A 16,692-nucleotide genomic window follows, 5' to 3' on the forward strand; every position below is an offset into this window, starting at 1 on the left:
GTGATGAATTACATTTATTGATTTCTGTATGTTGAACCAACCTTGAATCCCTGGGATGAATCCCACTTGATTGTGGTGCAGGATCTTTTTGATATGTTTTTGTATTCTATTTGCCAGAATTTTATTAAGAATTTTTGCATCTATGTTCATTAGAGATATTGGTCTGAAGTTTTCTTTCTTTGATATGTCTTTGCCTGGCTTTAGAATCAGAGTGATATTGGCCTCATAGAATGAGTTTGGAAGTGCTGCCTCTTTTTGTATTTCCTGAAATAAATTGGAGAACATTGGTATTAGTTCTTCTTTAAAGGTCTTGTAGAACTCATCATTGTATCCATCCGGTCCTTGGCTTTTCTTGGTTAGTACACTTTTAATAGTGTCTGCTATTTCATCACTTGAAATTGATCTGTTTAAATTGTGTATATCATCTTGATTCAATTTGGGCAAATTATATGACTCTAGAAATTTTTTGATGCCTTCAATATTTTCTATTTTATTGGAGTACAAGTTTTCAAAATAATTTCTAATTATCTTCTGATTTCTGTAGTGTCTGTTGTGATATTTCCTTTTTCATCACGTATGTTAGTGATTTGAATTTTCTCTCTCCTTCTCTTCGTTAGCATGGCTAAGAATCTGTCAATTTTATTTATTTTTTCAAAGAACCAACTTTTTGTTCTGTCAGTGTTTTCAATTGTTTCTTTTGTTTCCATTTCATTGATTTCAGCTCTGATTTTAACTATTTGCTGTCTTCTGCTGCTTTTGGTGTTGATTTGTTCTTCTTTTTGTAGGACTTTGAGATGTAAAGTCATTTATTTGTTGACTTTTTCTTCTTTTAAAGAATGAACTCCATGCAATGAACTTTTCTCTTAGAACTGCTTTCATAGTGTCCCAGAGATTTCAATATGCTATGTGTTCTCATTCACCTCTAAAATTTTTTAAATCTCCTACTTGATGTTCTCTGTAACCCATTGTTCATTCAGTAGCATATTATTTAGTCTCCAGGTGTTGGAGTGGATTTTATTTCTTATTTTATCATTGATTTCTAATTTTATTCCATTATGATCTGATAGAATGCAGGGTAGTATCTCTACTTTTTTATATTTTCTAACAGATGCTTTGTGGCATATTATATGGTCTATTTTATGTGCTATTGAGAAGAAAGTATATTCTCTTGTTGAATGATGGAATATTTTATATATGTCAGTTAAGTCTAAGTTATTGATTGTATTATTGAGTTCTGTAGTTTCTTTGTTTAGCTTTTGTTTGGAAGATCTATCTAGTGATGAAAGAGGTGTGTTAAAGTCACCCAAAATTATTGTGTTGTGGTCTCTTTGACTCTTGAACTTGAGAAGAGTTTGTTTGATGAACATAGTTGCTCCATTGTTTGGGGCATATATATTTATAATTGCTAAGTCTTGTTGGTATATGGTGTTCTTGAGCAGTATGTAGTGTCCTTCTTTATCCTTTGGATTGACTTTAGTTTGAAGTCTACTTTACTTGATATGAGGATGGAAACCCCTGCTTGCTTCCACAGTCCATGTGAGTGGTATGATTTTTCCCAACCCTTCACCTTCAGTCTGTGAATGTCTTTCTATGAAATGAGTCTCTTGGAGGCAGCATATTGTTGGGTCTTGATTGGTGACTTTAGTCCATTAACATTCAGGGTTACTATTGAGACATGATTTGTATTCCCAGCCATTTTTGTTTATTTTTTGTATTTAACATGACTTGGTTTCTCCTCTGATTAGGGTTTCTTTTAGTGTAATCCCTCCCTCTGCTGATTTTCATCATTGTTTTTCATTTCTTATTGGAATATTTTGCTGAGGATATTCTGTAGTGCAGGCTTTCTAGTTGTAAATTCTTTTGTTTATCCTTGAAGGTTTTTATTTCATCATCACTTCTAAAGCTTAGTTTTGCTGGATATAAGATTCTTGGTTGGCATCCATTTTGTTTTTCAGAGCTTGGTATATGTTGTTTTATGATCTCCTATCTTTGAGGGTCTGGGTTGAAAATCTGCTGTGATATGAATTGGTCTTCCCCTATATATCTGATTCCTCTCTCTTGCAACTTTTAAGATTCTATCCTTATTCTGTATGCTAGGCATCTTCATCATAATGTATCTTGGTGTAGACCTGTTGTAATTTTGTACATTTGGTGTCCTGTAAGCCTCTTTTTTTTTCTAATTCATTCTTCATGCTTGGGAAATTTTCTGATATTATCCCTTTGAAGAGATTGTGCATTCCTTTAGTTTGAAACTCTGTGCCTTCCTCTGTCCCAATGACTCTTAGATTTGTTCTTTTGATGCTGTCCCATAATTTTTGGATGTTCTGTTCATGGTTTCTAACTTTCTTCACTGTGTGATCAACTTTATTTTCCAGATTGTATACTTTGTCTTCATTATCTGACATTCTTTCTTCCAAGTGATCTAGGCTGTTGGTTATGCTTTCTATTGAGTTTTTTTTTTATTTGATTTATTGTATCCTTTGTTTCAAGGATTTCTGACTATTTTTTTCAGGGTCTCTCTCTCTCTCTCTCTCTCTATTGAAGTAATCTTTTGCTACCTATATTGCTCTCTTATCTCATTGTTGGAGTGATCAACTTTTGCCTGTATTTGCTCATATAGTTCATTTTTTAATTCACTGATCATTTTAATTATGAACCTTCTCAACTCTTTCTCTAACATTTCATCAACTTTGCTGTCCATGGGTTCTGTTATTATAGTGTCCTGGTTTGTTTGGGGCACTTTCTTCCCTTGTTTTTTTATGTTGTCAATGTGCCTTCCTTTCTTGCAGTGTGAATCTGAACTATTAGTTTCTTCCTTATATTCTTGTAGTACCTGTGCAGATTGTACCTCACCTTGATGTTGGGCTTCCAGACCCTGATGGTGTCCCTCAATAAATGCTACTGCATCCTTCGTCTGGGACCTGTGTAAGTTGGAGTGGGTAGATTTAGGCTGCTGGGCTTGACCTCCCCTGGTAGTCTGCTGGTTGGAAGGGACTGTCCTGCACCAGAGGGTAGGCTCTGGTGGTATATGCCCCGAATGGGGAGGGGTGAACCTGGCCTGCTGAGAGCCTGGATCCCATGTGGGCCTGTGGCTTGACCTCCCTCGGTAGTCTGCTGGTCGGAAGGGGCGGTCCTGTGCCAAAGGCTAGCCTCTGGTGGTGTCTGCTCAATGGGGAAAGTGGTGGACCAGGCCTGCTGTGCTTGAGCCAGTATGGGTGGATCTGGGCCACTGGGCTTGACCTCCTGTGGTAGTCTCCTGGCTGGAAGGGCCATTTGCCTATTTTTAATCAGATTATTTCTTTTTCTGTCATTGAATTTTTCTAGTTACTTATATATCCATGATATTAATTGCTTGTCAGATGAATGGTTTACAAATACTCTCTCCCTTTCTGTGGATGTCTGTTCACTATTTATTGTTTCCTGTGCTATGCAGAAGCTTCTTAGTTTGATATAAACTTGAATGTCTGCTTTCGCTTTTGTGACTGCCCTTTTGAGATGTTACCCAATAAGTATTTTACAATACCAATATTTGGAAATATTTCTCCATTCTTTTCTAGTAATTTCATAGTTTCTTGTCATCCATTTAGGTCTTTGATCTATTTTGAGTTGATTTTGTACATAGTTAAAGATAAACATCCAGTTTCATTCTTCTGCATAAGTATATTTAGTTTTCCAAGCACCATTTATTAAAGAAGATTTTTTTTTCTCCAATATATGTCTGTGACTTTGTCAAGAATCAGTTAGCTGTAAATATATGGACTTATTTCTGGGTTATCTATTTTGTCCTATTGGTCTCTGTGTTAGTTTTGTTACTACCATACTAACTTGGTTCCCCAGCCCTGTAGTAGGTCTTGAAATCAGATATTATGGTACCTCTCTAACTTTGGTCTTTTAACTCAAGATTGCTTAGGCTGGGACTGGGTTTGTGGCTCAGTGGTAGAGTACTCCCCTTAGCATGGGTGAGGCCCTGGGTTCGATCCTCAGCACACATAAAAATAAATAAATTAACTAAAGATTTTTTAAAAAGACTGCTTTAGCTGTTCATGATCTTTCATAGTTATGTATGAATTTTAGAATTATTTTTTCTATTTCCTGTGAAAAATACCACTAGTATTTTGACAGTGATTGCATTGAATTTGTATATTGCTTTCAATAGTATGACCATTTTAACAATTATTTTCAATACATGAATAAGTAAGGTATTTTCAAATTTTTAGTATTTTTTAATTTATTTCATGAATGTATTATAATTTTCATTATTGGTATAATTCTCTTCTGTTGCTAAATTTATTTCTAATTTTGAAGCTATTGTTAACAGGATTGACTTTTTAATTTCCTCAGCAATCTCATTTTCAGATGTAAAATTGCTACCAATTTTTATGTTAATTTTGTATACTTCAAAATTAGTGAATTCATGTATAGTTCCAACAGCCTTTTGGTTGTCTTTAGGTTTTTCTATACAAAGATCATGTCATCTACAAATAGGGATAATTTGAATTCCCTACTTTCTTTTTGGATTACTTTATTTAATATTTTTCTTAACTGCTACAAGATTTTTAGTACTAAGTTCAATAAGAATGACGAAAGTATATGTTTTTCTCTTATTCTAGATCTTAGAGGAAACACTTTCAGCTTTTCCTCATTTATTACAATGTTGACCATTAGGTTTGTCATACATAGTTTCTATTATGCTGAAGTGTGGTTCTTTTATGTGTAATTTGTTGAGAATTTTTATTGTGAGGGGATGGTGGATATTATCAAATAGTTTTTCTGCATCCATGATAGGATTACATGGTTTTTGTCCTTCGTTCTATTGATATGATTTAGTATGTGAACTGATATGTGGACATCAAAACATCCTTTCATCCTTGGGATAAATCATACTTTTTATGGTGTATAATCATTTTAATGAGCAGTTAAATTCAATTTACAAGTGTTTTGTTAAGATCATTTGCATATATGTTCATTGAAGGAATTGTTCTGCAGTTTTCTTTTTTCTTTTCTTGTTGTTGTAGTTGTAGCCTTGTCTGATTTTTATATCAGGATAGTAATGGTTTTGTTGAGTGGGTTTGGAAGAGTTCTGTTCTGTCCTTTTCAGTTTTTTTTTTCTTTTTTTGCAGTAGTTTCAGAAGAGTTGGTTGATATTAGTTCTTTTTTTAAATGTTTGGTAGACTTGAACAGTGAAATCTTCTGGTCCTGGATTTTTCTGGTCCAGAGACTTTTTAATCCTGATTCAATCTTGTTAACAGATAGTATTCTGTTCACACTGGTCACACTTTCTTTGTCTTCATGGTTCAATTTTGGTAGGTTAAATATGCCCATGAATTTATCTAGTTCTAGGTTTTTCAATTTGTTATCATATAATTGTTCATAATAATCCTTTGTTTTTCCTTTGTTTTTCTGTACCATCAGTTGTAATATCTTCTGTCCATCTGAAATGTTATTTATTTAGGTTTTCTTTCATTCCCCCCCCCACTTAATCTAGCTAAAAGTTTTTCAGGGATGTGTGTGTGTGTGTGTGTGTGTGTGTTTGTTGGTTTTAAAACCAAAACCAAACTCTGTTTCATTAATCTTTTGTATTTTTTTAGTCTCTATTTTGTCCTCTAGTTTTTGCTATATTTTTCATTCTACTGAATTTTGATTTGGTTTGTTCTTGATTTTCTTGATAAGGTTGGGTATTTCAATTTTTTCTACTTTTTTAAAACAAAGGTTCTTATTGATACAATTTTTTCTTTTTTATTGTTTCTTTTGCTGTATTCCATAGGTTTTGGTCAGTTGTGTTTCCATTTTTATTTTTTCCAATAAAATTTTTTTAGTTTCTCATTTGATTTCTTTGGTATATTTATTCTAGAGGATTATGCATTGTTTTTGAGCATTGGTGCAGTTTCTAAAGTTCCTCTTGTTGTTGATTTCTAGCTTTGTTTTATTGTGACCAGAATGCTAAAGGAAATAATTTCAGTTTTTAAAATTTGTTTAGTTTTTTTTTATGGCATAATATAAACTCTGTTTTGGAGAATGATCCTGGTGCTAATGAGAAGAATATGCATTCCACAGCTATTGGATGAAATGTTCTGTAAATATCAGTTAAGTCCACTTGGTCTATAGTATAGTTTATGTTTATTTGTTGACTTCATGTGAATGATTTGTCCATTGTTGCAAAGAGGTATTAAATTTTCAAACTATTATTGTAGTAGAGTTGATCATTCCCTTTAAATCTAATAATGTTTGCTTTATATAATAGGGTGCTCTGGTATTGGGTGTATATATATTTATGACCTTATTAAATTAATCCTCAATCATTACATAGTGTCCTTACATTTTAACTTAAAATCTGTTTTACCTTGTGGAAGTATAGCAATACCTTCTCACTCTTGGTTTCCACTTGCATGGAATATTTTTTGATTCATTCATTTTCAGTTATGTGAGTCTTTACAGGCATTCCAAGTTTATTGTACATTATTCAGCATATTGTCGAATCTTATTTTTTACCTATTCAGCCAATATAAATCTTTTAATTGAGGGAATTTAATTTATTTACATTCAAAGTTATTGCTGATATGTAAAGACTTAGTCTCATCAAAAAAATGTTTAGGTTGATTCGTGAATCCTTTCTTCCTTTTTTCTTCTATTACTGTTTTTCTTTGTGATCTGAAACTATTCTGTATTGATAGTTTTTTTTTTCTTTTGTGTTTCTACTCAACTACTAGGTTTTATACCTTGGTTTATTTTTCATGATAGTTATCTTCCCTTTGTTTCTGAATATAGGATTCACTTAAGTGCTTTTTTTAAAGCAAACTGATGGTGAATTCCCCAAGTTTTTACTTGTTTTGGAAGTACTTCATTTCTCCTTCATGTCTTAAGGACAGCTTTATTGTGCGAAATATTCTTGGTTGGCAGTTTTTCTTTATTTTCAGGATTTTGAAGATGGCATCTTTATTCACTCCTGGCCTGTAAAGTATTCTCAGAAATCTGTTGTTAGTCTAATGTGACTTGATGCTTTTCTCTTGCTGTTTAGAATTCTTTATCATAGACTTTTAAGGGTTTGTGCTTCAGATAAGACATTTTTGGTCAAATCCATTTTGGGTCCTTTAGACCTTCTAGATCTGTGTATTTATACCTTTTCCAAGATTTGGAAAGATTTATGTTATTATTTTGTTAAGTAGGCTTTTCTGTACATTTTCCTTTCTCTCCCTCTTTTTGAATACTCTTGATTTGAATATTTATTCACTTAATGATATCCCATTAGTCTCAGATGTTGCCATCACCGTCTACCTCCTCTTCTTCTCCTTCTTCTTTTTCCCCTCTTCTTCCTCTTCCTTCTCTTTCACCACTCCTCCTCTTCCCTCTCTCTCTCCTGCAAAATATTTGTCTTCAAGTTTGAAAATTCTTTCTTGTACTTGATCTAGTCTGTTGAACTGTATTTTTACTTGACTAACTTTGTTCTTTAGCTTCAATATTTCCATTTTTATGATCTCTTTCTAGAACTTCATATTTGTATTATGAATTATCTTCCTAATTTTACTGAATTTTTATCTGTATTATATCTCATTGAGTTTTCTTAGAACCATCACTTTGAATTCTTTGTCAAACATTTCATCAATTTCCTTTTCTCTAGGTTCTCTTGCTAGAAAGTTACTGTGTTCCTTGAGAGGAATCACATTACTATTTTTTAAATTATTTGTTTCTATGTTGATATTTACACTTCTGATGGATCTGTTGTCCTTATGAATTTTTGAAATAAAAGATTTTCTTTTGAAGATTTGTTTTAGGGTATCAGTTTGGTAGGCCATGTTGACTTGTTCCACTTAAGCACAGTAATATAGTCTATACTTTGCTTCTTTAGCTATAACCGATAGCTTTGTGCAGCTGGAGACATGGGCCAGTTGGTGTCTGAGGGCCACATGCAGATGTCTGTGAGTGGATTTAGTCTCAAAATGGCACTGTGCAGCAGCAACATTTTCTCCATCATGGGAAAACTTTTTAAGGTTCAAACAAGTCTGGATAGAGGCGAATAGGGTGGTCAATATAAGTCACTTCATTCTATTCTTTATAAGGCAATCTCGAAACTTCTTGTTCCATGCCTTATCTTTCATCTGTATTGCCCTCTAGCATTTCCCCCACCCCCAAGTTTTCTTTAATATAGGTAGGAGCACCAATGGGATGCAGTGTGAAGAACTTCCTGAGGAAGATTGGATGAAGATGGAAAAACAACTTTGTTGGGTCTTAGTGGATTATACCCACCTCATCTGCTTCCAGGCTGCAGTGTTTGAACCTAGGGCTATCTGAGCCAATGAGCAGAGTGTCAGAATAAACTGAGCGGTCTGGAATTGGTTGGATTTCACCAAGACTTCTCAGAAGAGCAACCCCTGCCCTGAGATCGCTCAAACAACCACAATTTATTTATGGCTCCTAAAATCTCCCCTTTCATTAGTTTTTAAAATGCAAGTGGTGTACAATTACTTGAAGTTCCTGGATCTTTTTTTCTGAGGGTCCAGAAACCTATTATTATGACACAAAAGAGAATTCGCAGCAAACATATCATTCCGAAAATATACCATGAAGAATGTTTCAACATATTTCCAGTATTAAAACCCTTTAAGTCATGAAGTATTTGTTTAGCTAGAGATGCAGGATCCATGAAATCCATCCTGCTTTTCTGATTATCCTGTATTTGATAATGTAATTCTATCAGGTCCAAGCTGTTATGATTGCTATGCAAAATACCCATTAGATGATTTTTTAATCTTTTCCCAATCTTATTGGATAGCAGTATATTTGGCTACAGTAATGCAGACATACTTATAGCCGGCATGGAATCTAAGCCTTTGTTTAAATTTGAAAACAGAAAGTTTATTTCCAATATATATGATAGTAGCTTCCAAAGTATTTCCCTAACAGTACACAGTATTAATTAGTAAAATTTATATCTATATGATCACACTTCTCTCTCATTTTGCAAGGGTTACCATGGTGAACAATGAATTATGAAAGAATTCAGACTTTTTCTTATGTAATACAATTATAGAGATATAGGTTTATATTCAAGTACATATATAGGTTTGCATTTATATAAGTTTACATGCAGGCATATATCATGGACATCCTTCCATATCAGTATTACTACATACTAAAGACATGCATATTTGTTTATGAGATACTCCATAATGTATTTAACTATTCCCTATTTATGAACATTTAACTTCATGTCTTTTTTGTAAGTAATGTTTCAAGGAACATCTCTATGTACTAGTTTATATTTGTTTTTAACTATATAATGCATTCAAGGAAATAGTGATGCTAGGTCAAATGTTCTTTCTTGTTCTGAGGCTTGAAATTATATTTATTCCCCCCACAGATAGTTAAATGGATTAATTGCTGCTTTTCTGTATGTTAATTGAAAATCAGGGTATCATCTAAAATTTGATATTAGCTGATAAGATTAACATGCCACACAGTAATCATATGTGAAAATGTGCTTCATAGTTGATGTACAGCAAGGAAGCCAGCATTTCAAAAAGGACTGAGAAAAAGGGAACCATAGTAAAGTAGAACACACATCACATACAATTCTATAGGCCATTTTAAGGACTTTGAAAAAATCCTCAATAAGTCTAAAGAGTAGTCTAAATACATTTTCTCCACTTCAGTGCAATGTGTCTTTCATCTTGATTTTCCTAGCAATGGTTGTAGCAGAAAAAGATTTCACCTGCTTTAATGCCAAATCAGTGACTTCTTATTCCATTCTCAATTATGCCTGACACTCTTGACTATTTATAATTTGATATAAATAGAAATACATCTCATAAATAAAATGTGTTTATTATTTTGTTTTTATTCTTACTAACCCCTTCCATTCATCACAGAATTCTGTTTGTCTTTTTTTTTTCTATTTCTGCCCCAGTTATTTTCCCCCTTGGTCTGCTATTTCCCTTCAGTTTCCTTTGCCAAAATCTTTATTTTTTCTCATGGTTTTGTTCTTTTGTTAGGTGACTTGAAAAGCTTCACAAATTAATTCCCTCTCTCTAAATGAGTTAATAGACAATTCTATTTCAGATTAGCTTTCTTAATGATTCCATTGTTTTTTGAAAATAAACATCCAGTGCCTAATATATGCTTTTAATTATTTTGTTCAGTTTTCAATTGATATATAACTATGTCATTCAAAAACATATTCCCCAGATGGCAATTTAAATAATAACCCTTAGGAAGAAGGTATGATACAAGTGATTTTTAGAAGAATTTTCTTCCAGGTGGTTTAGAATCTTTGAAAAATCTTCAACAACTAATTGTGGACCACAACCAGTTGATTAGCACAAAAGGTCTGTGTGAAACCCCTACCATTATATACCTGGATTGCTCCTATAATCATCTTACTGATGTTGAAGGCCTTGAAAATTGTGGATTGCTCCAAATATTGAAGTTACAGGGAAATAATCTAACTGAGGTAATTGCTTTAAATTAATTGGTTTCTGTCCTTAATGCAACACTTTTTAAATAGAAATATCAACCACATATTTTAAAAGAAATTTTGAATAAGTTTTTTTCATGCTCATCAGCTGCATTTGATTTCTAATTTACTTTGAACTCTTTCATCATACTTTCACTAAGAAATGCTCAACATAGTTTTAATCTTATAGTATAATTTAACATTAAGTTATCATAATGCTAAAATATAATGAATCATAACTACTTTTATTTAGGCTTATAACTAGGGCTAAATTTATATATTATGAAATATACATATATGTTGTCATGAAATACCTTTAAAATGAATATTAAAATTAAACAGTTAATTAATAGAAAGTTTATTTATACTAGAAGCCTCATAATTTCTTTTATGATTTAATTTATGAATTTATTGTAAGTTTTTATATGTTTTACTTCTTAAATCTTGTTAACTGACAAGTCAGTATCTTCCTTGATATAAACTAATGAGCTTTATTTAAATATAGCTTCCATCTTTGGAGAATCATGTTCTGCTAAGAGAATTACACTTGGATGATAACAGCATTTCAAATGTTGAAGGGTTTTCTTCATATTGGCTGCCTTTACTACAAAATCTTACTATCTCCCAAAACAGGTAAACACATACTTTACTAAAGCAATAAATTCAGTCAATGCTTGCTTAAGATAATTGTGTGCTGTTCATAAATAACTTAGAAAGTTGGGTGTCTCCAGCAATTCAATGTGAGTGTATCTTAATAAATGAGTACATAAAATATAAAGATAATTTTCTAGAAATGTAAAAAGTGATAGATTGCCATAACCTAGAATGTTAGTAGAATTTTGTCAATTTAGTTTCAATTTTTTTTTCTTCTCAGACACACTTGTAGAAATATCAGCTAAGGTTTGTTTGTATTTGTAAAGAATATAGTCATTGGAAAATACAGGAGGTAGTTAATTTAATTCAGAAGGATGTCTCATTCTCTCAAATGGTACTTATTAAGTCCTGGAAGAATGATTTTTAATCTGCTCTCTACTTGGATGTCTTTTTGTAACTGTTAAGATAGATTTAAATTTGATATCCCTAGGGATATAAAATAACACTTAAAGAAATACCTTAATGTTAAATTGAAAAGGGGATCTGCCTCAGAAAATTCATTTGAGACCCCCAAACATCTGGATCTTTGCAGAGAATAACTGTCTAAAACCAAAGCAGGAGCACAATATGTGTACTTCTCCCTTTGCTTAATATTTCATTGAGGCTTATACACTCTAATATGATTAATTTGTTCATCAAAGGCACATGGAGTGGAGTAAAGGAACCACCTTTAACAGAAAATACCTCTTTGGGTTATACAGTGCTTAGAAAACAAGTGAATAAGGACAACCTAATTTTTATATTTAGACCTTTTTTTTTTTCAAAAAACATGAAACTATTTCTTAACTTTTGCACAGTTTTTTTCATCCTTTGAGCATGTATGTATTAAATTATTTGACTTCTACTTATTAAATTTTGACAATTGAAAACCAAATCTTTATTTAAAATACCCTCAAATTATTTTAATAATATATAAAATATGAAAGTTGATTTGATTTTAAAGGACATTGGGTGTAAAAACTAACTCTGTCAGATAACACAGTGTAAATAAGTTGGTCCATCCACACACCCACCCATTGGAACTTTACATGATATTTTTCAGGAAAGAAACATAATTTTAAAATGAAATCATCAGCTTTATTTTGACATATGCAGTAAATCACTCAGCAAATTACATTTAGAGAGATATGAAAATATTTAATTGAAGAACTTTTTAATAAAAATAATGCCTTTAAGGGACTAGGGTTGTGGCTCAGCAGAGTGCTCACCAAGCACGCATGAGGCAAAGGGTTCGAACTTCAGCACCACATAAAAATAAAATAAAGATATTGTGTCTATCTAAAAAAAAATAAATACTTTTTTTTAAAAAAAATAATGTCTTTAATTTCTTTGGACAATTTAAATTATCATAGAACATTCTTTATAAAATTTAAAACTAGTAGTGTGTGATAAACTTTTGCTGTGTTATTCTCTTATGACTTGTGCATATCAATCTGATATAAAAGGAGTGTAACTAAAATACTAAAATTTTTAAGAATTGATAATGATGATTGGGATAATTAATCCAAATTATCCTTCCTTATAATTTTGTTTGCCTAGTCTTATAATATTTGGATATTTAGATAGGATTTGTTACTTTGGAGGATGTAAAAATAGGTGACATATGCTCTTGCCCTCAAGAAGTTTTTTTTTTAATCTGTGCAAAAATTAGCATAATTATGTTGTTGAGTGTTTTGATATTCTTAATACTGTTACATACTTGGATATGTTCTTTCTGAGTCTCTCACTACCTACCACTTCTGAGGTGATGAAATAATGGGCCTGAAGGCATCAGGAAAATGTAATGGTGGAATGGACATATAGGATAATAAAATTATTTCCTAATATCACAGTATAAAAATCATCTTCAAACTTAGGATTTTTTACAACAAAATTAATACTGTTAATTGTAGAAAAGATCCATCTTGCATTATGCTTTTATATGTACATTGACTTCTTTCAGAACCACATCAGTTTTGATAAAACTCAGTGTCAGTAGATCTGGGATTGAATTTTGAATCTATAACTTATCAGTCAATTGACATTGAGCAACTCACCACCTAATCCTTGTCTTTTTTCTCATGTGAAAGGGGTTAAAATGCCAACCTTAACTGTTTTTTATAAGATGTTAATGATAATCCAAATAGAAAATGTTTATAAATTCATTTTACAAACCTGAGAATTTTATAAATGTATATATAAAATGCATATAGTTATATACATGTATATGCGTGTATATTACACACATATATGTATATACATATATTTATGTATATATATTTGTGGTTGGTATGGTTTTTAGATTGTGTATATTATTCTTTCAATTCTTGATAAATATTTGCATCACAAGGAAGAAATTATATATCCATATGCTTTTCGTATCCCAACAAATGGAATACATATAAAGAATGATACTTAGTACATATTGTTTGAAATGCCTGTTTCATCCTGACTTCTGTTTTAAATTTTCATTACAACATGTGACTGTTTTAAGTTTGACTCCATGGAGTTCTAACTAAGAAGACTCTGGCTTCATAAGCTTTTCTACTTCCAATGAGACTCTAAGTAGGAGCAGAAAGTGGAAACTATTACCATTGGCTGCTCATTGTACAAATCTTTTGCTTTTTGTCGTCTTTGAAAGTTATATCTTTTAATGCCCAGGGCTAATGTGACAAGGTCAAATGGTATTAGGTTTTCACTAATGTCCTTTGTCTTTCTGGTTTGAATTTTCTTGGAAAAAAATATACACAGAATGTCAGTAAAAGAAAAGTTCTAGAGGTTTGAAAAAAGGGATTCTACGATTAGGTTTCTTCCTTCCTAATATATAGTCATAAAGGTGAATGAATAGCTAGTTTTCTTGATTAAAATCTGAAAGATAATAAAGAACATGATTTTTAAAATATGGATTCTTACAAGATGAAACTTCAGTGTTAAAAATATTTGGTCATAGATATTTCTTTGATTCATTTTTGCAAGGATGATATTTATTGATTTTTTTAAAATTCTAAATAATTATTTAGTTTAATATCTTATGTATATGTCACTTTATAACTTGTTTTTAAGAAATATGGAATATTCTGAAAAAATAGAAAAATTATATTCTGAAGAATTTAATATGTCATTAGTTATTAAGTTTTCAAAATCCTTGCAGTAGAAATACAAAGTTTAGTTTCAGAAATTTATTAAACTTAGAACACAGTTTTCTTGTTAATAAATACTTTTATATTTCCACTTGAATAATTATTTTGTGTTTACAATATTGATTCAGAAATTGCTTAGGTAGGAAAAGTGATAAAATGAATACTTAAATTCTATAATTATGTTTCCAACATTTTATTTCTCTCTACTCCACCCCTCTCACCTCTCCTCTCTCCTCCTGTCTTTTTTTCATTTTCTTTTCTTCCTTCCTTCCTTCCTTCCGTCCTTCCTTCCTTCCTTCCTTCCTTTCTTCCTTCCTTCCTTTCTTCCTCCATTCCTTTCTTCCAAATCCATGTTAAATTTCAGTACATTTTACTATTATAGAGTGTACAAATAATGAAGTGTTTGTATAAATGTAAGGACCAATATATTCTCACAGATTTTTTTTTGTAATTTAGATTTTTTTCTCCCCAGAAAACTGTTTTTAAGATATTGTATCACATAGGTAAATTGTGAATAGTAATATTGTATTTAGGATTGACTACATTTAGATTTTCTCCTAGCCTCATTATTTAGTCTATTTTTTTCATCAGTAGTATCTTCTTTCTTTCTGCTAATGCAGAACAGGATAGTACAAGAGAGGAGTCAAGGTCAATACAAGGGCTAGTCTTGTGCTAGTCCCCATGAGGCTACAAGATCCCATAAGGCTCTCAGTCACAGTGTTACTCATTGGCTTCTAACCCCAGAGTAATAGTTGCTGTTATTAACAATGTCATTGCCTTTAACAATGTCATATAGGGAGTTCATAGAAAAAGGTAAAGAATTCTGATGGGATAGTGAAGGGACAGTAAGAAAGAAAAAGAAAGAAAATTACTGAGTACCTTTTTAAAATTGAGCTATTTTGAATAGGATGGAATTCCAAATTTTATAAAAGGTTTAATTTAGAAAACATAATTTTCATAAGATCATCTTATACAAGGGGGCTTTTGTCTCATTTAAAGATTCAGATAAACAGATTTAATTTTAATTTCCAAATAGCTATAATAATATGATATTGTGTTACAGAGTTAGTGTAGACTGGTCTCAGTTGAAAATATTAAATCAAACTAAACTTATTTTTCCCTTCATAGCTTTTTTCAGTATCATGTATTTTCAATATAATTTTATGTTTTTTGCTGGAATATGGATTCTTAATGACAATTATAACTTAGAAAATGATAAACACTTAAAAGAAGGATTAAAAGTTCATTATATTACTATTTTAGTATGCATAATTCATAAGCGTATTTATTTTAAATGTCAATATATTTCTGCCAAATTTAAATTCATTCTATGGATATAAAACATAACATTTTTTCCATGGACTTAGTATTTATGTATTAAGCACATTTTTTTCTGTTTTTTTTTTTCTTTCTTTTTTTTGGTAGTGCTAGGGATTGAACCCAGGGCCTTGTGCATGCAAGGCAAACACTCTACCAACTGAGCTATATCCTCAGTCCAAGCACATTTCTAATTCAGAATTAAAACTAGTATAGTTTTGGACACTTACAGCATTTATAATGCTTTCAATCTAAAAAACAAAGCAATGCTTTTCAATTAAAAACATATTAGTTTCTCTAATCTGTTATCATATTGAAAAGTGATATTTTTATGTTTGTGCATTAAATGGTTAGGTTACATGTTTGAGCCAGTGTGTAAAAAAATAATGTAACTAACTTCTATAAAACATTGACTTTATACAAAGATAAAATAATGACAAAAATCACTTATTTAAAATTGAATAGCAAATGCCCATCAAAGCCCATGATATTTATGACTGAATTTGGCCCTTCTATTGTACTTTCTCTTCAAATGAATTAAAATCTTCCTTTGTAGAAATTCTCCATGGTAATTTCTCTTTAAAAATGAATAGAAATCATCCATAATAGGATTACTTAGATTCCTATGATTGCTACATTTTTAATAAGTACTGTTATTAAATGTTGTTATTGTATTTTGGAATTAAAATTATATACATAATTGAGTGTAAATTATATAATTTTATTAAATAAGTGTATTGTTATATAGTTACATCAATAATATCAAGAATGTGACCATTTAAAATTTTTAATGAATTTTATGTTTTGTTTTCAGTTTGACAAAAATTATACCACTTTTTCATTTTGTTTCTTTGGAAAAGCTAGATGTCAGCAACAATTGTCTTTCTGGTAAGTTTAGAATAATATTTAATTTTTTAAAACAATAAGCTTTTGAGTTTTAGCTCCAAATATGTGGTAAGGAGTTAAGTACATGTGCTGATGATATGCGAACAACAAAGCTGTACAATAAAACATGTTGAACTAATTTAATTGAGAGTTTCTTTCCACTTTTGAAATAATATTGCTTCCATATCTTTTTGGTAGGCCTAGGTAAGCATCACCATTGCATTTCAATTTCAAAGTCCTATATGTCCTACCTATGAAATAAATAGACTA

General features: G+C 31.2%; 1 protein-coding gene across 1 annotated transcript in view; it reads left to right on the forward strand.

Annotated features, from left to right (window-relative positions):
• Lrriq1 (leucine rich repeats and IQ motif containing 1) overlaps window positions 1-16,692 on the forward strand; it is a 155,901-nt gene that overhangs the window by 40,021 nt on the left and 99,188 nt on the right. Inside the window, exons 10-12 of the mRNA XM_076853193.1 lie at window positions 10,251-10,444; window positions 10,953-11,080; window positions 16,352-16,425. Of these exons, the coding sequence (XP_076709308.1) occupies window positions 10,251-10,444; window positions 10,953-11,080; window positions 16,352-16,425 (396 nt within the window). The remainder of the gene's footprint in view (window positions 1-10,250; window positions 10,445-10,952; window positions 11,081-16,351; window positions 16,426-16,692) is intronic.

Source organism: Callospermophilus lateralis, chromosome 4, assembly GCF_048772815.1.
Source record: "Callospermophilus lateralis isolate mCalLat2 chromosome 4, mCalLat2.hap1, whole genome shotgun sequence".
Lineage (NCBI taxonomy): Eukaryota > Metazoa > Chordata > Mammalia > Rodentia > Sciuridae > Callospermophilus > Callospermophilus lateralis.